Source organism: Cotesia glomerata, linkage group LG10 (genome assembly GCF_020080835.1).
Source record: "Cotesia glomerata isolate CgM1 linkage group LG10, MPM_Cglom_v2.3, whole genome shotgun sequence".
NCBI classification, from domain to species: Eukaryota; Metazoa; Arthropoda; class Insecta; order Hymenoptera; family Braconidae; genus Cotesia; species Cotesia glomerata.
In genome coordinates, this window is record NC_058167.1 from 14,917,225 (window position 1) to 14,942,323 (window position 25,099).

The following is a 25,099-nucleotide window of genomic DNA, read 5'->3' on the forward strand; positions in this document are numbered from 1 at the left end:
CAAATTCCCCTATGACATCCTTTACAATATCTATTGCGTGTGCCACAACATCTACTAACGGTTCCGTTCAGCGGATACGAATAGCATCCAAGGTGATGCTGCTAAAAGTTTTCACCACATCAAAGTTGCACACGCTTAAATAACACACGGTTCAGGTATTCGGTAGTCAATATCGGGATCACCACATTGGCTTTTTACATTTTTCATTATCGCGAAACTGGGAAAAAGTTAAATCACCACCTCGGATTTATTTTTTCATTTTATTTAAAGTTTAAACCAGTCAGTAATTTATTTTTGAAATAGAGATAGCTATTTGCGAATTTATATCGCATTTCATTCACAAGGTAACAATTTACTCTGATGAAACGTAACATTTGTTTCTATATATAAATATAGAGATACGTGTAATTGATTGCGTGAGAGAGTGAGCTCAATTTCTCTTATTCACGCATCAGGCGTAACGAACCCGATGTTAATGTTATTTATATTAAATATTTAGTAATGTTGAGCAAATGCTACAAAATTGTATGAGATTTTAATTTAAATTTAAATTCAATCATACACTCATTTTAATTGTTATTTAATTCCACTAAATTTACATTTTCATTTCTGTAATTTAATCTAAGAACCATTCATTATATTTTACCATGTAACACTTAATTAACCGGATAGTCAATTGGTTGCACGTAATCTTTACTATCGACTTTAAAAATTAAATATAGTTATCTGAAGACAAAATCATATTATTTATTGCGAGAGAGAAGGGTTTAATCTCCGGTGAGGATAATGGATTACTTTAATTTTCGATTTTTAATTTTCTGGAAAATTATATTCAACCACTTATATTATATTCAGAAATTAAAGTAAAAAAAAATAGATATAAAAAAAGTACGTGCAATAAATAAGGAATTGAGTTTCAAAAGGGTATCTTTTCATTTTTCATTAATCGAGACAAAAAACTGGTTATCTTCAATTATAAATATTTTTATTGAACTTTTTTTATTTAGCTATAAAGTGCTATCGGTTATGAAGCTACAATTCGATTTTCATTTAGAAATCTTCATAATTCTCAAAGTAATTAATATTTAAAAGTTCAAAAACTACACTGATAAAAAATTGACTTGACTCAAAGAGCCAAACTTGGACCAAGAATACCATTTTGAAGAAAATGATATTCTTAAGTCAAGAGAATAAATTCTTGAGCTAAGAAATTATTCTTGGTCTAAGAAAAATTTTCTTGAGTCAAGAATTTATTCTCTTGACTCAAGAAAATATTTTTCTTCAAAATGGAATTCTTGGTTCAAGAGTTTGGCTCTTGAGTCAAGTCAATTTTTTATCAGTGTACTTTCTTAAAATACGAAAAGATACCCTTTTGAAAATCAGCTCCTCAAATATAATATAATAATATATTTGATATTAAGTGTAAAAAAATTTGTCTGACTTTAGACAAAGTTAACTAAAATTTAATATAATCAAATTTCAATATTTTTTTATATTTAAATTTTATTATTGATTCATTAGATTTTTACAAGATTTTAAATCAGACCCAAATCGAAAAATCAAAAATAAATATTTTTAAACGCGACTCTTCTATATTATCACAAAAAAAATTTTTTTTCCATTTGAAGGAACAAAAGATCTGATTATAGAGTTATGAAAATGATTTGTCAACTTTTTGTCAGTATAAATTTGTTCTGTAAGCCAAGATGATCACAACTGATCCAGAAAATAATTAAGTACAAGCTTATACAGCTTTATATGAAATAAAACTATGAAAGTATGATGATAATCTGCGACATAAAAATTTTTATGAGTGAAAACGAAATGATTTCTATTGTATTATAATAAAAATAAGAGTAACTGGATTATTATTTACCCAAATAAAACAAACATAAATATAAACACATTTGAAATATGTTATGAGGACAATAAATGTCTTATAAGTCTTGAAGACGCCTTTTTATGGACACAAAAGTTGGCAAAAATAAATTCTTTTATGTGACATAAAAAAAGTGTCGGTATATGAATGATAAAAGAGGACGATGTGATTACAATGCTAAAGTACAATAAAATACAAGATATGAGTTTAAACAAGTGTAGTGCAGCCAAAATGAAGCCCATAAGAAGAAGAATAATGTGATGAGAGTTAGCAGACTTTTAATTTAAATAGACTCGTTTTTTATTTTGTTTTTTCTATTTAAACATCAACTAACTCAAAACGAAACTTAGCTAAAACTTATTTGCCACGGTCGATGGACTTTCTGACGAGCAAAAATTCAACAGATCGATAGATGTAGTCAGGTATAAAATAAGTACATTGCTGTTAACGTCATATATGTTAGTATGAACGATCGCGTGGCTTTAATCGCGCGGAAAAGAGAAGGAACGTAAATGGTATCACGATATAGATAAATCTACGAGTCAAATGATAACGAATATTAAGTATAGGAGCCAGATAGTTTTTTATTTAATTATCAAATTTATTTATTAACAAACAAACTAATAAATTAGTCATTTTAGAGTTTGGACTTTTTAGTTTTAAGTTTTATTTAAGAGTTTTATTGATTTTTATATCAATATTTTTTTTTGGAAATTGACTACTTAATAATTTTTGAATTTTATATCTCTTAAAGTTATGATTTAAAACATAGACAATAAATATTAATTTAAATCACTTTTTATAAATAATTGTTAGAATTTTATTTATCAAAAAATTTGAAATTTTTTTATCGCTTTAGTTTTTTTTTATTAAAATTAAAAAAATTTTGTATTAAAAAATATTCTTTGGGGATTTTCAAAATATTTCAAAAACAATTAAAGTTTATGTATTTAAAATTAATTTTTTTAAACAAAAATTTTAATACGCCTATTAAAATATGAACTTCAATACTCTTAATTTAAGCCATTAAAATTATCTTCCTCATCATTTTTTACAGCGCATTTTTAAAAATTGAAACACCTTAGATCCTAAAAATTTAATTAATCAATTTTTTTTTCTATTTACACTTTTTTACTCCGTCAATAAAATTCCGTTAGTATGAGGCTAGTAAAATAACACTTTAATAAATTAAATTTTTATGGCCTTTAAACGGGCTTAACGTTCTAATTGATCAACTAAGCTGTTAGATACATAATATCCTTAATTAATCTATAAAACAAGTACAATTTGATAATTAAATTCCAACTTATAATTTTTTTTACTTTTCAGTTCTTGATAAATTTAAGTCTGATATATTTATTAGTTTTCTAAACTAATAAACATAAGTTACAAGTAATAATTCATAATTAAATTAAATATTCTTCCCAAGAACTTCAATCCGCGTAAAGAAGCGAGGAAATGAAATTATAAAAATTCTAATTGAAAATAAAAGGAGCAATCAAACGATTTTATATTTAATAGCTCATTACTACAAGCGCTTTTTATCACTCGCCTTGTACCTCGTATTGCATTATAATTATAGCTTAGCAAAAAATCGTTCTATAATTTTATTTAAATACTCGAGCGACGTTCAGAGATCAATATCGCATTGAACAATTTCACGGGATTTTATATTTTATATATAATAATATAATACTCCTATTGTTGTTTGTATATTTGATATAATACTAGCTATGAAAAAATATTTCAATAAAAAAATTCCACTTCACTGATTCTCATTCCAATGCGATCATGTTTCTCAATTGCATTTATGACAATAAAATTTCTGTAAAAAAATTATTAAATTTTATAAAGAGCTTGTAAGATATCTTGCGAAGAAAAAAATTCTTCCTTAAGGATTGAATAATTTAATTATTTACTTATTCAGAAGCTGTAGACACAACAACCTAACTTGATTTTCCCGTCGCAATCCGCAAGTTGATACCCTCTTTAATTACTGTCGTCTAGCGCCGGTAATTTGTCAATTTGTCGAACAATTGAGCACCGAATGATCTAATAGAACTGGATGTACAGCATCAATAATCCTTGACAGTAAATATTCGCAATAATAAAATACAAGAAAGGAATAAATCATTCGAATGAGTGTCTAATGGGTCAGAAAAATGAAACATGAACAAAAATAAAGTTTCATAAATACAACTAAGTATCCTATGAACTCGCATCGGATTTTACATATCAGCGAGTTTTACTCTAGAACAATACAAATTAGTTAAATTTGCGACGAAATATTTTATTTTATTTTCAGGCTTCTTTGGAGTAAAATTAAAATTTTTTCTTTAGCAAGCTAAACTACTCAACTGTCTCGTCATAATCACTCAAATATAAACTTTCTTGACTACCATATTATAAATTTTCAATCAAACCCCTGGCTTTCAGCGTAAACATTAAACTTTACCAAGTTGTTATTTATTTTGTGAAAGGATATTTAAGCATTTTTTTATCTTGTTTTATTTATCGATAATGTGTTACACTATACCAATATTTTATTTTTAAACCATTTTAATTTTTAAATTTTCTAAATAAATTTTACTCGGCTTCGCTCAAAAACTTGGTAATAAATTTCTTTACATCGAAGGGCTCTGGCTGAATGCTCGCTATTGTACCGCACTTTGTATAATAAAATTAAACAAAAACATTAAAAACAATGCCACGTAATTTTATACAACAAAAATTTTTAATTAACGTAATTTTTTTTGTTCCTCTACAATAATTCATAATAATATTTTTTTACGTCAAAAAAAAAAAGATAAATCTAAAATAAAAAATAATTTTTTTTCCCTGCCCTCTAATTAATTTCGTTAAAAAAAAAAACATAAACCTCCTTTCACCAATAAAAATAATTTTCAACATTTCATCCTCAGTTTAAAATAAAATAAAACATAAATTTAATTACAAAAATGTCACGAAATAAATTTTATTACCCAGATACTAAAAAAAAATGAAAAAAAACTCACCTTCCACTGCTTTCTCCTGCTGAGGGCTCGCCGTTACGCTAAACAATCTGGTGTTTGTTACTTGATGTATCCGTCAGCTAGTCATCGTGAGCATTGTAGCAATCTCCTCCAATAATCACCACTTGATTAAAAACTATCAAAAAAATCAGCTATTTCTTCTGATAGCAACCGCTAAAAAATATATTTCCCGAACTCGGCTCTGTCATCTCGACTCTAGTAAATACAGATAAAAAATAATTAATTAAAAATAAACTTATTAATTCACTTAGTCATAGATTCACTATTAATTATTTTATTGTCAATATTATTAATTATTTAATACTATTTTTATTAATATAATTATTATTTATTCAGTATTATAAAAATAACTAGTGATTTATAATTAATAATCGCGATTAAACAAAAATAACTACGATATTCTACGCAGCTACGCACGAAGCCTGCAAACTCACCACGGTCGCTACACTAACTGGCGGCCAGTTCAATTTTGAACATAAACATTCACTACCGGCCAATCCTGTACACAGCAACACTGTCACTACGCATGATTCTCGATAACTCATCTAACCGCCATTTTACATTCAAATTTCATCACCATTACTATTATTTCTGTCAATCATTATTATTCCAGACATTAGCACTCTCGAGACTTAAAAAAAGCATTATTTGTAAATTAATTAATAATCTATAATATATAATATCATTTACTCGTCATAAATATTCATGACAAAAAATAAATCAATTAAATGACATTTAATTTAGCTGTCAGTTGACAATTTTTTAATTTTCTTTGACAAAAAAATTAGTTCCAAAAAATTATTTTTAAAAAATTGCATTTTTAATTTTATTAAATTTCTACAAGTCCATTTATGCAATAATTTATTTATTAAAAAAAATTTTTAAAATTGTAAAGTGACAGCTAAATTTAACGTCATATCAATTAATTTGGATTACACGGTAGAAAAAATTCGAAAATTTTTCATTAGCATATTATTCATTAATTAATCAATAATTTTTTTATATTTATTGATATCTAGGTAGCAGTCAACTGAATAAAGATACTTTTAATGTTATTTCAATTAATTATCAATTAATAATCGGAAAAAATTGATTAAATTGATGAGATTTGACGACATCTACAATTACGCGTCCGTTGGGTTCGGATGATGATGCTGACTGTAACAATTGTACGTTGGGAGTTAAGTATACGATTGGGGTTTGAACGACCAATCAGGAGCTTGTGATCTTCTAGGATTATCTTAAGGATTAATCTGATTGGCTCAAAGATTTATTCCTAAATTTCAAATTCTCTCCAATAAGAGAGCTGGATATCAAGCGGGAAAATTTGAAATTGTTTTTTTGAGGTATTTAACAGTTATTAAAATTTAATTGAAATAATAATTACTTGAAGTAATTAAATCATTACTGGGTGGTAAACTAAAATAAAAAATTAAGAATTATTTTGAATTTGTTCTTCTAGAATTATCTCAAAATTAAATCTAGACTCAAAAATTTGTTCTTGAATTTTAAATTCTGGCCAATAAGAGAGCTGAACATTAAGCGGGAAAATTTTAAATTGTTTTTTTGAGGTATTTAATAGTTATTAAAATTTAATTGGAATAATAATTACTTTAAGTAATTAAATTATTACTGGGTACACTACAATAAAAAATTAACAATTATTTTGAATGAAAAATTAAACAATGTTTCTTATAATAAATTCTTACATTGAAACTTGAAATAATACATTTTGGTAATAAAATTTTTAATAATTAAATTAGATTTTTTTGTAATAAGTAATAAAGTAGTTATTTATATTATTGTTTATATAAACAATAAATCAATAAATTGGCGATATATTTCATTGCAAAGGCTTAAACTACTAATTAAAATAATGGTCAAGTTAACTCCAGCAAGAAAGCTTTTAGTACTTGAAATAATTTGATATAAATTCCACTAAAACCCCATTAAGATTGTTGAGGAACTTGAGTAACTAGTAAGTTCTTGAAATTCTTGGTAATCGTATCACAGTAACTTGAACTCTTGTTAAATTAATTGCATACCAATAATACATAAAGTAAAAATAAATAAATACCCATTTTATTTGATACAAAAAAATTCATTTTAAATTATTTATTTTGTACAAAAGTTGATTATTAAAGAACACTTTACATACACAGTTATAGTTATTGTTATTGTAATTACATAATTAACAATAGCGACAAATGAGCAAACAGAGTGATGACAACTTTGATTTTTTTTTTAACAGGACGAAATCTGATTTATTAGAGCCCTAAACTATTATATTTCCAACTTTAAACGTTTATAAATTAAAACAACATAACTTTTTTTTCAAACAATCAAATTTTAGATATCTGAATAAATATAAATAAGTTCTATTTTTTTAAAATTAAGAGCATAATTAAGAGTAAACTCTTAAACAAAAAAAATGACATTTTAAATGCAAGACAGCGCTATCAATTACTCCTTAAATGATTGACTTTTATCTATTTTTTCAGTCAGTTAAGTAAATTAACATCTATAATTTCAATTGAATATTTTTCTATCTTTTAAATATTTTAAAACTAAAACAAATGCATTACCAACTTTTAATTTGTCAAACCATAATTAAATAAAATTCAGTAAATTGTTCATTGATTAAAAAATAATAATTGCAACCAATAAGCTGCATCAATATGACATGATAAATATATTTAATAAATATACGACTCAACAAATTCTTTGATTCTTTGTACCTGCTTCGGATTTATCTAAATAATATTATTTCGTAAATAATTACTATTATAATAGTCAATAAAAAATCTATTCGTTGAGATCGACGCGATCAAATATAAATAAATAAAATAAAATATATTATTTAGTTTTAATATATATTTAATTTAATTGGCCAGCTAATATCTCTTCTTGTTGGATTTTTTTTCTGTAATTATCTAACGTCACTTGGATTGTTTTCTCCGAGTATCGACAACTTAATGCACCACATGTACATGTGAATGATTTATATTTTATTATCCAAAACTTTTCTCCATAATCGAATCTGTAAGGTTTAATTACAAAGTTAATAATTAATTTAATAAATATTGTCATGAATTAATTTTCGAAATGAATTTTTAATTTACCCGAGTTCTTCGTCAGCTTCAATATTACGATTTGCGAAAAACGCTATCCTAGGAAAATGTAAATCCTGATGCTCAACGAAAACACGTACTGGAAGTAAGTTAGGAGCACATGAATGATTTATAAAACGTGCTAGATTACCATATCGCCTTGCATCAATACAATAAGTCTCTCCATCCTTAAAAAATATTCAACAGTTGAAAAAATCAATAAAATAATTCGATCCTTTAATTTTATTATTACAGTGCTCCACCCCTAAGATATTTTAGCTCTATCGCAATTTTTTCATTAGTTACGAACAAGAGAAAAAAAGATAACCTGTTATATCTTAGGAAGGGAGCACTGTAGTAGCTTTAGTTTTATCTTTATTATAATCAAAGCTTACTCGATTATCCAAATCAAAAAGGTAAGAATCATCTTCACGATGATCAGCTTCGGAATCAGATATTATTTCCCCGACATATTCACAGACGTAACTACCCTTAGGTATATGGCGCAAACTTCTTAGACCCCATCCTTTCCCTTTCGTTCTAAATAGTTGGAATCGCTGAGTCAATCCATGTTGAACTACACGATTATTGCACGTTATTCTATTGCAAGCACAGGCTTGATTACACTCAAATAACATTGGTGGATCTGTAAAAAAAAATTGCAATTAAGTTAATTAATTTATTTATTTATTTCCTTTTATACAACCCAACAGCCAAAAAGCCAATAACAAAGTCTCTAAATAAGTTCATACAAATTATATAAGGTAAAAGACCCAGTTATTGACACTTGCAATTTTATTATAATTAAAAAAAAAAAAAAAAAAAAAAAAAAATTAACTCTGATAAATTAATAAATATAATTTTTGAATTATATGTAACGTTCCGGTCAAATTCAGGAGCGGGACGGAATTTTGGTAAAAATTTTACCAAATAAAAATTTATTTCAAATTTTTTAATGACCCTGGGAGTGATTCGTTACTTTGCGTCAGCAAAAACAGAAATTTAATAATTGCTATCAAAAAAAGGAAGCATAAATTATTGTCACGAGATTTGCGGTGACGTACATATTTATTATTATAAATCAATAACTTTATGATTTTATTAAATAATAAGCTAATAATTTAAATTAATTAATTTTCTGTTTTAATTGATTACTTAAATTACAATTTAACATGGAGAAAAATATTCTTCATAAATTGTTCTATTTGTTCATTGCGCGTAAATCAGCAATGAAATGCTATAACATTATAAAATTGAAACTTAATTTTCATATATCTAATTCAATTTAAAAATTAATTTGTTACGAATTATTGAGTCAGGAAAAAAATTTCCGAGAACGTAACATATAAATTTTAAGAACATTTAATTTTTTTAAATAAATAAATAAAATAAAATTATTTAAAAGAGTAAACTTACCAGCATAATTAAACTCCGGAATTAGTTTTCCTTCTTCATCATACCAACATCTTAAACTAATATTACCACAAAGACATTTTTCCGAGCTACAATTATCTTCGCAGTGACAGGACTGCAACGAAGTTATTGTTCTGTCAACATTAATATTACTTGTAAAACAATTTTCCACCACATACAAAAAATCTGTTGGCTTATCCTCTGAATCAAACCCATTAACACACTGTATAGGATTTGATTCTTTACCACGAGAAATATCATTAGTAAGAATTCTTGTTGTTTTTTCCCACATATTCTCCGACAATTCAATAACTTTGGCATTTAATCTCAACGCTGCCATAGTATCACCATCAGTCGTGCAGCAATTTATAGCCGTCTCTCCAGCAGCATTAACTTCTGATACTTTGGCACCGCGTGCTAACAACAAAACGCTAACAGCATACTGGTCCTGTCGTGCTGCTATATGTAACGGCGTGTCACCGTGAACATTAACAGCATTGACATCGCACTCTTCGTTCAATAACATCTCTGTAATCTCAGAACTACCGCTATAAGCACTCCAGTGCAAGGCTATATTTTGTTCGGCGTCTCTTATCAAAGGATCACATTTTTTCTCTATTAAAAATCGTGCTACGTCTGTATGACAGAATTCACAAGCCCAAATTAAACTCGTCCATCCACCATCATCAACAGAATCTAAACAAATTTTTTTTATTATATAAAAAATATTAATTTTTTTTTATTATATAAAAAATATTAATTTTATTTATTACATAAAAAATATTAATTTTTTTTATTATATAAAAAATATTAATTAACAAAAAAAAATACACACCTACTAAAGTCCTAGGCACTTTACATTCAGACAAAATAATCTTACAGGACTCAAGATGTCCAGACTTAGCGGCCATATGTAAAGCAGTCATACCATCTTCTCCTTTAAGCGTAACGTCAGCACCAACACGTACTAAATAACGTACAATTTCAGTCTTTCCTTCCATTGCGGCTAGCATCAAAGGTGTCAATTGATTCTTATCCATAACATCTAATTGAGCACCAGCTTGAACCAGCGCATGAACACATCCCAAGTGACCGCGGTCGGCAGCTATATGAAGCGCTGTACGATGTGAGTACTCACGAAATGGGTGATTAGCATTATAACCACAAGCTAAAACACGATTAATCCATCAATTAATTAACCAAACTATTTTATAATCATGTCATGAATTATTAAGGGGGAACACCACTGTGATGGTCAATAAAAAAGGTGATTTTCGGGAATTTTTTTGACAGGGAAAATAAATTAATTTGGCGATCGGGTTTTTTTTATTTTATTAAGGGTACATTAAAGGTTATTACCTTAAATTTTTATTAAAAAATATTTAATTATTACAAAGTTATTAACAATCTCATAGAGCACTAGAGAAAATTTCCCCTTTTTTTTCTCATTATTTTTACTGTTTTTTTTTTTTTGTTTTAACCCAGCTAAAAAAATTTTTAATAACTTTTAATAATTTCAAGTCAATAACTTTGTAATAATTAAATATTTTTTAATAAAAATTTAGGGTAATAATCTTTAATATACCCTTAATAAAATTAAAAAAAAAACCCGATCCCCAAATTCCTTTATTTTCCTTGTCAAAAAAATTCCCAAAAATCACCTTTTATGTCGACCGTCACAGTGTTCCCCCTTAATTAAAAATTAATTAATTAATTGATAATAATTACCTAAAACATTGACTAATTTATCTAAATCGCCATTTTTAACAGAAGTATAAAGACTTATTATAGTAAATCGCTCTGAACGTTCGTTGGTATTCACAGTGACTTCAGGTATCTTAATATCCTCCGGCTTGACCAAAGGACTCGGTGGTCTTTCCGCGAGTTTAGTGTTATCACCCTTACCAGGCAAACTCATCTTCGCAGAGGGAAGTTTTGAAAATTTTCTCCTTGTTGGAATATAAACAGGCTTACGAGATCCTGTCATAGTTATCAAAACGTCGACATTAGACGTCTCATTGGCACAGTGAGGACAAACAGGTTTTTTGTTGACGTAAACTTCGCAGTCACGATGAAATTGATGTCCGTTTATACATTGTACAAATTTACCTTGAGTACAAAATAAACCACACGACGGACAGCAATTGTGACGTAATAAACGTTCTTTATGAGCACAGCATAAAATAATGAATGGTACTCGTGTACTCGGCCGTCTCATTGCTACGTCATTGCCATCTACTTCATTACAACATCCTATTAATCTGTTGTCTATTGAATCTATCGCTGTACAAAATAGCGGCGTTCCTGATCCTGTTATCGTTACGTATAGCTGCGATCTCACTTGACACAAACATATCATCGATTGTTCATAAGTCTATTTAATAAAAAAAAAATCTAATTAATCAAGTGATATCAATTTATAAGTGATTGTTGATAATAAAAATATATAATTTTATATGTACTCGTTCTATGCACATTTTGGAATTTTTTTTGTAACGAGAATAATAATAAAATAAATAAATAAGTTATTATTCAATATTAATATTTAATTAAATTTTACTTTACCTCACTAAATACTGCTGATGATTCTGGTTTTGATGCTTGTCCCTCAGCTGGACTGGGACTTGGCACCATAGTTCTGCGAGTTCTTTTCATTGGGACGTGATATTCTAAAATGAAATATCAATTATTTAATTTATTCTTTATAAATAGACATTTCAAATATTTGTTTTATATATTTTTTAATATGTATGTAATTATCATAATTTACAGATAAAACTTGATAAAGATAAATTCAATTTCTTAGAAAGTACAGATACTTTTTTCGTATACTAAAAATTAAAAATTTAATTTTACCTTCTGGATAGTCATTATTTTTTCCAGCTTCTGCAACTGAAGATCCATCTGAAATATAAAGTTAAGTTCTCGTCCATATTTTAAAATAATTAAATGGCTAAATCTTGGGAATTTGGACAATAAATTATGTTAAATTATAGGAATTGCTATAATTTAACATCTTCATTTATTGTCCAAATTCCCAAGATTTAGTCATTTAAAAATTATTTTTATTTATCATAATAAATCTATTGATTATTAATTGAATTAAAGTTAATATTCAAGGTCGAAGACATATAAATGATTAACTCACCTTCAAAAGAATCATTTTTAATAATTTTCCTAACATAGCTATTATTCCTAGGCCTTCCACGGTCCTTCTTTCTCCCAGCAGGTTTCAAAAACGGTTTATCAACATCCGAAGCCGAGGTATCGTCAACAGTTTCGATCTTTGCCGGCGAATCTTTAACCATAGGCGACAGTTTAGGCATACCCTCATACTCAACTGACGAATTTTGTGGATCTTCAATTAACGATGCATCATTGGCAGTACTATCTCCCGGACTGGAGACTTTAGAATCATTAATAGAATTGTCAGAATAATTATTGTGCTCAGTATAAGAGTTAACAACTTTAACTTCCTTAACATTAGCCCGTCTAGGCCGACCTGGCTTAGTGTATTTTCGTTTTTTATTCTCCTCGGTAGAATAAGACTTTTCTTTAATCGCCATGGCACTTTCTAAAACCGTACTCTTGCCAGATTCCTTACAAAGTCGGCGCGCGGATCGTTTTAGACTAGGTGTTTCTTCAGTCGAGTCACTAAAAGCTCTAAATCTCGTCCTTCTCCTCCGTTTTCTCGTCGAGGGTGCCTGATTATCACCAGTAGCAACATTAGATCCTTCTTGGTCTTCTTGGTCTTTCTTCTCTTGATCAACTACCGCTGCAGATTCAATTGAAGCTATTTCTCCTTCAAGTAATCCTTCAATTGAAGGATCACTTCTCACAGTGTCATCAACTGAATTAACTTCAGCGGGCTTCTCTGCTAGCTCTTCAGCTTGAACTTCAGTTTCTTCATTTTCAACGACAGCATCAACTAAATTATCATAATTAATCACCTCGGCTTGCTGCTCTTGCTCTTGATCTTTGTCATTGCAATCCGACTTGACCTCTTCGTCATGTTCATCATTGTTCTCTTCAACATCTGACTTTTCAACAACATCAGAATGATCATCTGAATGTTCAATCTTAACCGAGACGCCGCCAATTTGATCACAATTACTAAGTTCATCCGGTACTAAGCTTAAATTAGAAGCGCAACTAGATATTTTAGTCTTCCTGCCGTCATTGGTCGTCTCATCAATCGTCCTAAAGGTCAAAACAATTCTTGGAATGTTATCCTTTTTGGTTTCAGCTCGAGGCAACTCAATAATTTCCGGATCTTCAAGGCTCTCAACCAGTCCCACTTCTTCCTCTTCTTCTTCTTCTTCTTCTTCTTCTTCTTCTTCTTCTTCTTCTTCTTCAGCTTCAGGTTCAGGTTCAGGTTCAGCTTCAGGTTCAGCTTCAGCTTCAACATCAGCTTCATGTTCTTCTTGTTCTTCTTCTTGTTCTTGCCGATCTTCATCAATCTGCTGATGATCTTCAGCGTTAATACTATTAATATCCACCGACTCAGACTCTTTGTCTAGAGCAATATCATTACTTTGATCATTATCATCGTCATTATCATTATTAATATCCTCTTCATCTAAATACTCAGCATCAGTACCGATCTTAGAACTAGTATCGTCTTGTTGCTGTTCCTCAATACTCTTAGCAGCTGAATTGTTATGAATACTTCGATTAAACTCATTGGTCATGCCTTCTAATATTTTTTGTATACTAACTTTATCACCTACAGCATTTATAGTCGCCATATCATCATCCTCAAGCTCTTCTTCCGGACAACCCTCCTTACTCATATCTTTTTCTTCGGACATTTTTTAGTTTTTTAACAATGTCAGCCAAGCAACATCTTCAACGGACTAATTTACACCGCACATTACCTATCACAAATACAAAATTTATTTTATTAATACGTACATTTTTATTATTTATTTATAACAAAAATATAAATCGGCTTCAGTCATCGCTCTTCGGCAGCAGTTCACTATTTATTTTCAGCCTTCTCGATAAATTACTACCTAACTAATTAAATAAAAATGTATGTTTCTTCAATAATGTCTACTTGATAAATCTAACTAATTTTTATAAATTAATACAATAGTGTTTTTGTTGAAAAATTTATGAAAAATATTACCAACTCGCGTGCCCCGACCACGGCACGGAGGCCATATTGATTTCTCAGGGACGGGCCGATCCAAATCCAACTAAATATTTTACTTTTTTTATCTATCTTTTAAAACTTTATATCTTTCATTTTTATTACTCACTAATTGTTATATATTATTATTTAAATAGATTTTTTAATTCAAGTATTGTTTTTAAGGTTATGGTAATTTTTTTATTATTATTTTCATTGTTGTTTACATGTAGATCCCGCAAAACATATGGGTATATATTTATACGATTTTTATTTTATTTCTGTAAGATTGTATAGAATTACCTTGCGCATTCAATGTTATAAATATAATTTATTTTTAATTACCAAATCTTTTTTTATTGTCTGCATATGATTTAAAAAACAGCAGGTATCTGTCAAATTTTTTTAGTAAACAAAAAAAAACAAGTATAATTTTGGAAAAACTAAAAAAATTTTGACAAAAATATTTTTCTTTTACAAGTTTTAAAAAATTAAAATTCATAAAACTTTTTATGAAAATTAATTTAGCAGATGTTAAATAATTTTTAGAATTTTTTTTTACAAATAAATTATGGCAAAAAAAATTAGAAATAAAAATTGCTATGTAGAAATTTAAATAAATAAAAAATGCAACTTTTTTTTTGAATTATTTTTTGGAACAAATTTGTTTATTAAAAGAAAATTAAATTCTCTAATGACTGCTAACTTTAATGTCATAAACTTTTTTCTAAATTTTGATAATTAAAATTTTATATAATTTTAGTAAATACTAACAATTTTATTAAAAAACTTTTTATTACAATAGTCAATTATTATAATTGACAATCAATTGTTTAATTTTTCAAGAAACTAAAGTCTTTGTTATAAAAATTTATCAAAGACCTAAGAAATGTTTATGCTTTCTTTTTTACTTAAAATATATAATTATTATAAATATAAAAAAAAATTATAAGTACTTTTGAATATTAATAAATTTAACTAATCAAAATATAAATTATATGTATAAAAACTAATTATAAATTTAGTTTCTGAGTATAATAAATAATGAGTAAAACAAAAATTATTAAGTTTATATATAATAATAAAGTTAGCCGACATTTTTTATTTTTTTACTTTGCTTAATTTATTAAATTATAACTAAAAAATATTTTTAAAAAATTGCACTTATAGTTTTTGAAGTTTTTAACAAATGAAAAATTTTTTTTGTAATAATTTTTTAATAAAAAAAAATCATAAAAATTTTTAGATGTCAGCTAACTTTATTTTCATAATTTATATTAATATTAATAAGCAAATAGATCAAACATAAATTTAAAAATGAATGTAATTATAACAAAGAAAAAAAAATAAGAATAAACTCAAAAAATCGATTTTACTTGGCATGCGTGAATTATTTTATTCAGGCTATTGAGGACATTCCACGTATGCAAAATTATATAAACATACCTGTACATGAATGAATAAATAAATAAAGATGTAATTGATAAAAATTTAAGGGAGGATTTCGGAAGAAAAATAAAAAAATAAATATCGTATAAATATAAGTTTATTTACATCGCAACAGATACTCTGACAGAAGTAATTGTCGGTACGTATGTGTACGTGTGTGTGTGTGTATGTTTATCATATAGAGTACTATTTATTGTATTAAATGAATATCGATTAAAATTAATAATTACAATTTATCTTCATCCGCAATGCATTTATCAATTAAATAATATACAATTTTATTATTTTATATCTCTGTTAATTAATATATTTACTTTTTATAATAATAATAATCAATGCCGTAAGGCTTGTGCATTTTTTTACATCGTGAATATTTTATTCACGATTACAAATATATAATAATTTATCGATCTCTTGTAATTGTGTACAAAAATTTACGTATTTTTTATCAAGTCACACAATCCCCCTTACAATTATTCATTAATAAATAAATCAGAGCGATTATCAAAATTTTTTATCAATTAGTAATGCCGAGATATAATTAAGCTCAAGATTTTTTTATGTAATTCAATTTTATAAATATTATAGTAATTTTAGAAAAGACATAAAAATTTTCACAAATTTTTCTTTGTTTTAATAAATTATCGCGCGTATTTTTTTACTTCAAATATTTAATTTTTAATTAAATATTTCTGAAAAAAAATATTATTTTATATAGGCCGTGATTTAATTTTTTCACTTTATTTTAATATTTTAATTTTGCAATTTTGCTCGATTTTTTAATGTAAATTATTTATTTATTTATTTATTAAATAAATTATAATATGGAGCAACATAATTACATAATTAAAATATTAAAATATTTTCCAATTAAAAATTTTAATGAAAAACGATACCGCGTATTTTTTTCAGAACCCGCAAATTCTTTAATAATAAACTTTAATTAGTTTATTAATTAAATATACTCGAATAGTTTTTTGACAAGCGATATAAAAAGTTGAGCACATTGTTACTGATTTAAATACAAATAGGCGATACAAGAGGCATTGAAAAATTTTAATATATAATTTCTCTCTTTTCCATATACATATATATATATGTATAGAATTATAAATCAATTAATATACACGAACAAATATAAATTTCGTGACTCAAGACTACGATGCAATTATTAAAACTCATCAACGAATTAACGTCACTTTAATTACAAACGCGTGTAAAAATTTTCTAGTCTTACAGACGTTTTGCACATAATACTTTAATAAATTTAATGTTAATTATTAATTATTATTATTAGATAATGTGACGAGCTAAAGATCGCGTGTTATATTAAATTTTGTACCGCACAGAAACATTATTAAACTTGAAAATTCGACTAAGAATAATTATTCAATAATCCAATAATCAATTAAGCGATTTATCAGAATAGTCTTCGATAAGACAATTGTATGGCACTAATGTGGATTTTTAATTATTACGAGGCAATTATGACGGTGGGTTATGGAAGCGGAGGCCTTCTCTGTGGTTCTGGTGTGTAATGAAGTCGCGCACGTACGTGCTGAGGACTACCAGGTACTGAATTACTTTCAGAAAGTCTTCGAGGTGGTGGTTGGGGTGGTGACGGTGATATGTACCTAAAAAATATTTATTCATTCGTTAGAAACTATAAATTATAAATTATTAACTCAATTTATTTTTATCAATAAATCTCAAATTACCTTCGAGAAAATGAAGGCGATGGTTGATCGATTAAATTTCTTCTTAGAGCGAGAGGGGATTCCCCGCGACTGAATCGCGGAGGTGGTTCCGGTGAAGGTGCTCGATCACCACCGAGCCTCAATCTAACATAAGAAGCGAATCTTTTCTTGGCTGACTCTTTGGGATTCACCACCTCGATGGGAGCTGTCTTAGGTAAAGGGTCTTGATTTAACTGGTGAGCGAAACGTGAAATCAATAATTGAGGGCTCGATGGTCCGTGGGAACCTGACGCAGGTGGTTCTGAAGGGTATCTACAATAATTACTTTAATTTTTTTTTGTTAATAAATTGTTATTAAGAATTTCATGCAGATGTCATTAAAGCTTCAATATTTTATTTTTTTATACTAGCATGTGTTTTATTTATATAAAAAAAAATTAAAGTTTGCTTTAGTGTCATCTTTAAAATAATGATACTGAAATCAATAGACATAATAATTAAATTGTAATAAAAAAAATTCCACGTGTAAAATAAAAAAAAATTATAAATTATAAAATTCTGTAAATATGTGTCATATTATATGTACATTCGTGGATCCAATGACTATGGAAGATGTATACAGTTAATTTAAAATCGATAGTTGCCTAAGTCGTCGACAAGTTGCAGATTTAATATTTTTCTATAACTAATACTAAATAACTAATACATTCACAATATCACCAATTTTATTTTCACGTCCATCCCTTTTTTCTCAAGCAATAATTTCTCATGATATAATTTATCCAGTAATGTAGTTTTTGAGAAATTATTGATATAAGAAATTTTAGCGCTGAGAAATTTTTGCATGATAAATATTGCAGGAATAATAAAGGCGGGAAGTCTTTTATTTTTATTTTTAGCTTCATTTTCATTATTTATATTTATATTAAATTTAAATAAGGTAAAAAACCCAGTTATTGACACTGGCCTAGTTGTTTGACAATTTGTAGTTGTAATTTTATTCTAATTAAAAAAATAAAATGTTTTCAAAAAACGAACTAGCCAAAAATTTATAATTTACAGATTGTATTTATTAATTTATTAGAGTTGGCTTTTTTTTTTAGTTAAAATAAAATTGTAAGTGTCAATAACTGGGTCTTTTACCTTATATTTTAAAATATTTTATTTTTACTATTAATTTATACTGCCGCTCGGTGTTCTTTTGCAATAAATAAATAAAATATTTTTTTCTATCATAATTGATTTTTTATAAAAATAAAAAAAATTTTCAGATGTCTACTGATTTCAGTATCATTTAAAATATGGTTTAATATAAAAAAATACCTTTTACGACTTATCATTGGACTTCCATAAATTTCATAAGGCGAATGAGTTTGTAGAGAAGTCGGTGGAGTTTGTATAGGAGTAGAATATTGTCCCAGTCTTTGCTGTACGAAGGGTGAATACTTAGCGGATTCAGTAATAGGCTGAATGACACCCGGGGGATCAACATTCTCTCGTCTCCATGGTGAATAGTCGCGGGTAAAAGGACTGAGAGACCGTGAAACAGTTTGCCATCGATCTGCACTCCCGTCACGTTCATCCAATCTACTATTATGATAGGACTTATCCAGCGAATTGATATCTATTTTACAGACACTCGAGCCATTTGTCGATCTACGATTTTGCTCGGTATACTGACGGTAAGGCGAGTAAGATCTTGTCGCCGTAGTCACTCCAGTGGTCGTTGACAATGTATTTGATACATGTACTGGATCTTGCTCATTTGTTTTATTCGTTGGTGGCGAGAAAGGCCTCGTTATTTCTTTGCGTCTCCATGCATACGGACTGTACGGTACATACGTCGATAATCCATTCTCTGCGCTTGTTAGTCTCTGATAAAACGACGAAAATGTACTGTTTGTATTTTGAGGCTCTTTGGTAACAGTTGCTGCTGTCGTGTTGTTTTTTAAATAATTCTGGCTCTCCGTTTGATTGTTACGTAAATTTGAAGTTTGCTTCAGAGAAATGTGTCCTGTTACTCGTTGCTTATCATTTTCCGTTAATCTGAAATTAAATTATTTTTATTATAATTATTTGTTTTATTTTTTTTATTTTTTAATCAAGAAATTTTATTAAATTTTTTTTTAATAAATTTTCTTTGTGATTAAAGTCCTTAATTGATTTTTTTAAAAATAAAATTCAATGCAAAGCAAATTAATTTTTTATTGAAAATCAAAAACACAATTTTCGGACTTGACAATGATTGACAATGAACAAAAAAAATATTTAGAGAATATCCACGTGAACGCCAGTGTAAAATCCTGCAGAAATCCTGTGCATTTTTTTTTAATGAAAATAAGAGTTAATGGAAAGTTATAATGTTAATAATGAATTTCATGCATAAAAGGAACTTATATTAGTATACATTCATTAATAAAATTTTTATTTACATTATTTATGAATTTTTTAAAATTATTTAAAAAAATTCAAAAATAATTATAAATAAAAATTTCAACATTATTGATACTTAATAAAGATAGTGAGAAAAAGAGATAGAGAAAGGAAGATAGGGAAAATTGATAGCGATTGAAATAAAAAAACTAATAAGCAAAAAATATCACATCACTTAGACAGTCAGACAATACAACAAAATAAAATAAACAACGAATACTTTTTAATAAATAAAAAAAGATTGCTTACCATGAGTGGGGGTTGAAGGGTGGGATGTGTAACAGGCACGTGCACAAACCAAACAACTCGAAATGAAAATTGGACAGATTGCATATTTCTGGTTTTTTAACTTTTTAAAGATTTTGTGGTGTCTGTTCAAAGGTTGCGGATACTTTTGTGATTTTTGTGTCTAATATAATATTATTATCTTTATTGATTATTTTTTTTTTTTTTTTAACAGTAAGGATGTGTTGAAGTATGTATTTGTGTGATGAGAGTGGAGGTGAGGAAGCGAAGATGCTACGCTGCGCTGCCTCCCTCAAGCTCAACGCTGCAACACAATTTAACACGCACGGAAACGTTTAAATCGAATTAAACGATTTCATTTGAGCGAATTCTATCGGTTTTTATTTTTAAAAAAAGATAAGACAATTTGGTAATTAATATTTATTAATATTTTATTTAACAGCCGGTTCTTTATGCTTTGTTATAAAGAATTTTAAATAATACAGCGATCTTTGTAATGTGATATACAAAATTTTGCCTGATATTGTTTAAATAAGCCTTTTTATTTAAATAATTCAGTTTTTTTATAGTTATTTCAATTAGTACCACCAGAGTAATTATTTTAATTTTTTTTTTTAATTAAATTAAGTATATTAATTTATTACAACAAAAAATGTATGAATGAAAAAAAATATTTAAAAAGTTTATTGTGAGGAATAATTTTAAATAAAAATAAATTTACGCTTAATAAATATTAAAAAAAAATCATTCAAATAAAATGACTTATTTTGAACACTAATTATTGTTGAAAAAAATAATTAAAATAACGAGTTATTTTTTTACAGCAAAGAACAAATTTTTACAAAATAAAAATAAAAGTAGATAAATGATATAAAAGAAAAAAAAATATGTAAATTTAATTACTCGTGGATGTATTTTTAATAAATCAGGATACCTGGTTATTATTATCATAAAAAATAAAATACCAAACCAAACATTATTTTATTAGTCGGGAATCTCATGCCGTTTTAAATTTCTAACTATATTCGATTCCTCACTAGAAAAAAAAAGTCGAAAAAAAAAAAAAAAATTATAAAAACATTCTCGTATCTACATTACATCGTAATTATAATAAATAAAGATCATTCTGTACAATGATAAAAAACAAACTCTAAATCGTTTATAGAAAATTTAAAAAATTTATCTAAGATTGAAAATAAAATCCACTTGTTTCAATGATACTCACCTAGGTTCGAGTTGTTTCATAACTCTACCGAGCCACTGACTTCCAGACCCAGGCAACGAGGGATTAGCGCTGTCTGTTTGAACGTCGTATTTTTTAATAAACGAATGTTCCATCAGTTTATTATATTTAGGCCGTTGTTTGTAATTTTTCGTTAAACAGCACGTGACAAAAGAACGAAATTCCTTTGAAAATGGTATGGCTAGAGGAAGAGCTGGTGGATCTTCTTGTACCACCCTGCTCAAAACCTAATTTAAAAAAATTTTAAACATTATTAAATACGGTAATCGGAAAAAGTAGACCCGAAAAAATTTTAAATTTTTGAAAAATTCATATTATTTCATTAAAATTAATGTAAAATAAAAATTATAATATTATTAATTTAATAAATCTGAAATAATATGAATTTTTCATAACTTTAAAATTTTTTCCAGGTCTATTTTTTCCGGGATTTATTAAATACACTCTAATTTTAAATCTTAGTAAGTAATAAAATGATCAATGTAAAAAATTTTCAATCTAATTATTTAAAATTTAAAAATAGATAATAAAGATATTTACTTCAAAATCAGTCTTGCAATCTCGATAAGGGAAAACTCCAGTAGCTAATTCCACCAAAGTTATACCCAAACTCCAAACGTCTGCTCTAATATCATAGTCTGGTTTGGTGGGATCCGGCGGGTCTATTCTCTCCGGCTGAAAATGATAATTTAATTAGCTCTAAATTATTAATTTAGAGTCATCTCCTGATAATCAACACCACCAAAATTTTCCATTCAAATTCATTAATAATAATCGATTTTATTTATCTTATCTAATCAAAGCTAGTCAATTAATTATTTCTATAGCAGATTATTACTTTTAAGTTAATTGAAATAAATAATTTAGTATCATATCAAGCATAATCTTTTTTTAATTGATTTAAAGAATTTTATTGACGTCATAAGTGTGTATTGACGTAAAATTATTTATCTAAAAAAGTTGTTAAATAATTACCGCCATATAGGCCGCGCATCCTGCACTTCTGGTCTTGGCTTTGCTGTCAACTAAACGCCCAGAAATACCAAAATCACACAGTTTAACACCGCCCGATTCATCCAGCAAAATATTACTAGGCTTAACGTCTCTATGAATAACTCCATGTGAATCTTTCAGGTACGACAGTGCTTTAACAGTCTGTTGGATAAAAATGAATGAATAGAATAAAATAAATTAGAAAAATAAATTAAAAATAAATAAATTAAATGGTAAACTTACTGCAACAGTAACTTTGCCTAAAAAATCTTCGGGTATCGGTTGCCGTAATTTTTTTAATAATTTATCTAGACAAGTGGCCATCAACTCCATACAAATCCACACATCCGACTCGGTAATAAAACAACCTAAGCACTGTACAATGTAAGGACAATCGTGGGACTTGAGGACCACGTCAAGATCCATAATGATACGTTTGTTTTCTTCAGAGTTGCCCGAGCGTCGCATTTGCTTTACGGCAATAACCACACCGCTGGGTTTGTGCTTCATTTTAACGACATGTCCACAAGTTCCATTGCCCAGCTCTCCCAAGTGCTCAAGATCCTTCATATCCGTCTGATACTTCTGCCCGTTTATCGTAAGTATCCCATTCATTTTCATTATTTCCTGGAGTTTTGACTCGACTTCGCTGTCACAGGTCTTCGGTTGTACCATCTGTATCGGCAAATCTAATTGTTTTCTCGGTCGGGTCGGTGTTCCCATATCTCCAACTATTTTTTTTTTTTAGAAACAATTTTATCAGTATGTCAATCTTAGAATATAATGATAATTAATTTAGCAGATAGTTAATAATTTTAAGAATTTTTCTAACAAATAAATTATGACAAAAAAAAATTGACATTTAGAAATTTTAATAGACTAAAAATGCAATTTTTTTTAAATAATTTTTTGGAGCAAATTTATGTGTTAAAAAAATTAAAAAATTGTCAAGTGACAGCTAATTTTAATATCATTAAAATATAAGTAATAATAAATAAATAAATACACTTATTTATTTATACGTAATTTTTTTATAATAATAAAGTTAGCCGACGTTTTTGATTTTTTTAATTTGCTTAATTTATTAAATTATAACTAAAAAATATTTTTAAAAAATTGCACTTATAATTTTTGAAGTTTTTAACAAATGAAAAAATTTTTTTCTAATAATTCTTTAATAAAAAAAATGATAAAATTTTTTAGATGTCGGCTAACTTTATTTTCATAATTTTTTTTTTGCATTAAATAAATTAACTAACTGGTTGATGATAATTAGAGTTTACTTAGAATTGGGAAATAAAAATTTTTCTAGATACAGAAAAGGGATTAAAATTCCAGAAGAGTAAATAAGGTAAGAAATTTAAATAGAAAGTTTGGAGAATGTCAAAATAAAAAGAGATTAAGTATAAAATAAGGTATTAAAGTATTACGTCAAAAATTTCCGCGTAGTATGTATGCAATAAGTTGTCATATAAATAACAAGACAAGGATAATCAACATAACCTGTTCATGGTATTAATCAAAATATTTATCAGCTATTACTGTATATAGTATCAATAAATAGATTTAAATGAAAATAATTATTAAGTTTTGAGGAAGGTAGGCAGAAATATTAATAGAGGTGTTAAATATGACAGGCTAATTGAAATTATGTAAAAATATAACTGAATATATAGATGATACATACGTTGCCGTGGTCTTCGGGCGGCTGGTGAAGACGTCGGTGCTGAAGAGGAACCCTGGAGCCCTGAACCTGGTGGCACATCGTTAACTCGTCGGTCCCGATCCCGAGACTCCGTTTCAGCTCTTAACCGCTCTTGCAAATTTAGTATTTTATTTTCTAACGTACTAGACATTATTTTTTTCTTTGTCTTGGTCTTGGTCTTGGTTTTTTATTTTAATTGTTAATATTTTATTACACGCACTAATTCGCAGAACACTATTCCTGGATTTTTTTGTAGTCAGTGTCCAACTGGTATATTTATTAAACAATTTTAACAGACATTATTAAAATATTCTATGATTCTCTTGGTGTCCCAGTATCAGTCTGCCCTTTTTGGCAGCATTGAACTGCACCAAGTGAAAACCCCCAGTGTAATAGAGAGCAAGAAAATAATATAACAAGACGGTAGCGACATGTTGGTTCTTTCAGTGTGGTGCCAGCTGTCATTTTAAATTTTTCGCTTGTACTTGCTGTTGGTAAAGTATTAATTGTTGGTTTTTGTTCTTGGGAACAATTAAATATTTTAAAACAATAATACTAAAGTTAGCCGACGTTTTTAATTTTTTAATAATCAAATTAGAACAAAAAAATATTTTTTTTAAATTGCACTTACAGTTTTTGAAGTTTCTTACGAGTGAAATTTTTTTTTTATTTTTTTGTAATCATTTTTTCAATAAAAAAAATTCTAAAAATTTTTACATGTCGGCTAACTTAATTTTAATTTTAAAACAAACAAATACTTAAAAA

At 27.4% G+C, this 25,099-nt stretch overlaps 3 protein-coding genes across 9 annotated transcripts in view; all 3 read right to left on the minus strand.

Moving 5' to 3' along the window:
* The window catches only part of LOC123272474 (voltage-dependent calcium channel type A subunit alpha-1), a 134,442-nt gene extending 129,005 nt beyond the window's left edge, over window positions 1–5,437 (minus strand). For 2 of the 4 annotated variants that reach the window (XM_044739289.1, XM_044739294.1), the window contains exons 1-2: window positions 5,346–5,436; window positions 4,894–5,106 (exon numbers count right to left, since the gene is read on the minus strand). The gene's annotated coding sequence lies outside the window, so the exon portion shown is untranslated. Of the gene's footprint in view, window positions 1–4,893; window positions 5,125–5,345 lie in introns of those variants that run through there. The other 2 variants (XM_044739284.1, XM_044739285.1) reach the window with 2 other exon arrangements.
* Window positions 5,438–6,977: 1,540 nt separating this feature from the next.
* On the minus strand, window positions 6,978–14,701 carry LOC123272480 (histone-lysine N-methyltransferase EHMT2). 3 transcript variants are annotated; one of them, XM_044739316.1, is made up of 10 exons: window positions 14,566–14,701; window positions 12,583–14,311; window positions 12,291–12,338; window positions 12,000–12,103; window positions 11,163–11,808; window positions 10,270–10,602; window positions 9,438–10,130; window positions 8,417–8,667; window positions 8,034–8,209; window positions 6,978–7,951 (listed from the first exon to the last, which is right to left on the minus strand). In XM_044739316.1, the coding sequence occupies exons 2-10, from the start codon at window positions 14,243–14,245 to the stop codon at window positions 7,789–7,791; spliced, it is 4,077 nt and encodes a 1,358-aa protein (XP_044595251.1). In that variant the 5' UTR covers window positions 14,246–14,311; window positions 14,566–14,701; the 3' UTR covers window positions 6,978–7,788. The 3 variants fall into 3 exon arrangements, with proteins under 3 accessions (XP_044595251.1, XP_044595252.1, XP_044595250.1); XM_044739317.1 differs by having other exon boundaries at window positions 12,583–13,860; window positions 13,891–14,614; XM_044739315.1 differs by having other exon boundaries at window positions 12,583–14,614.
* Window positions 14,702–16,832: 2,131 nt separating this feature from the next.
* LOC123272484 (dual specificity mitogen-activated protein kinase kinase hemipterous-like) lies at window positions 16,833–24,734 on the minus strand. 2 transcript variants are annotated; one of them, XM_044739325.1, is made up of 8 exons: window positions 24,317–24,734; window positions 22,873–23,360; window positions 22,612–22,791; window positions 22,177–22,311; window positions 21,619–21,863; window positions 19,038–19,760; window positions 17,736–18,026; window positions 16,833–17,651 (listed from the first exon to the last, which is right to left on the minus strand). In XM_044739325.1, exons 1-8 carry the CDS (start codon window positions 24,483–24,485, stop codon window positions 17,516–17,518), a joined length of 2,367 nt encoding a protein of 788 aa, XP_044595260.1. In that variant the 5' UTR covers window positions 24,486–24,734; the 3' UTR covers window positions 16,833–17,515. The 2 variants fall into 2 exon arrangements, with proteins under 2 accessions (XP_044595260.1, XP_044595259.1); XM_044739324.1 differs by having other exon boundaries at window positions 17,736–18,038.
* Between the last annotated feature and the right edge of the window lie 365 nt (window positions 24,735–25,099).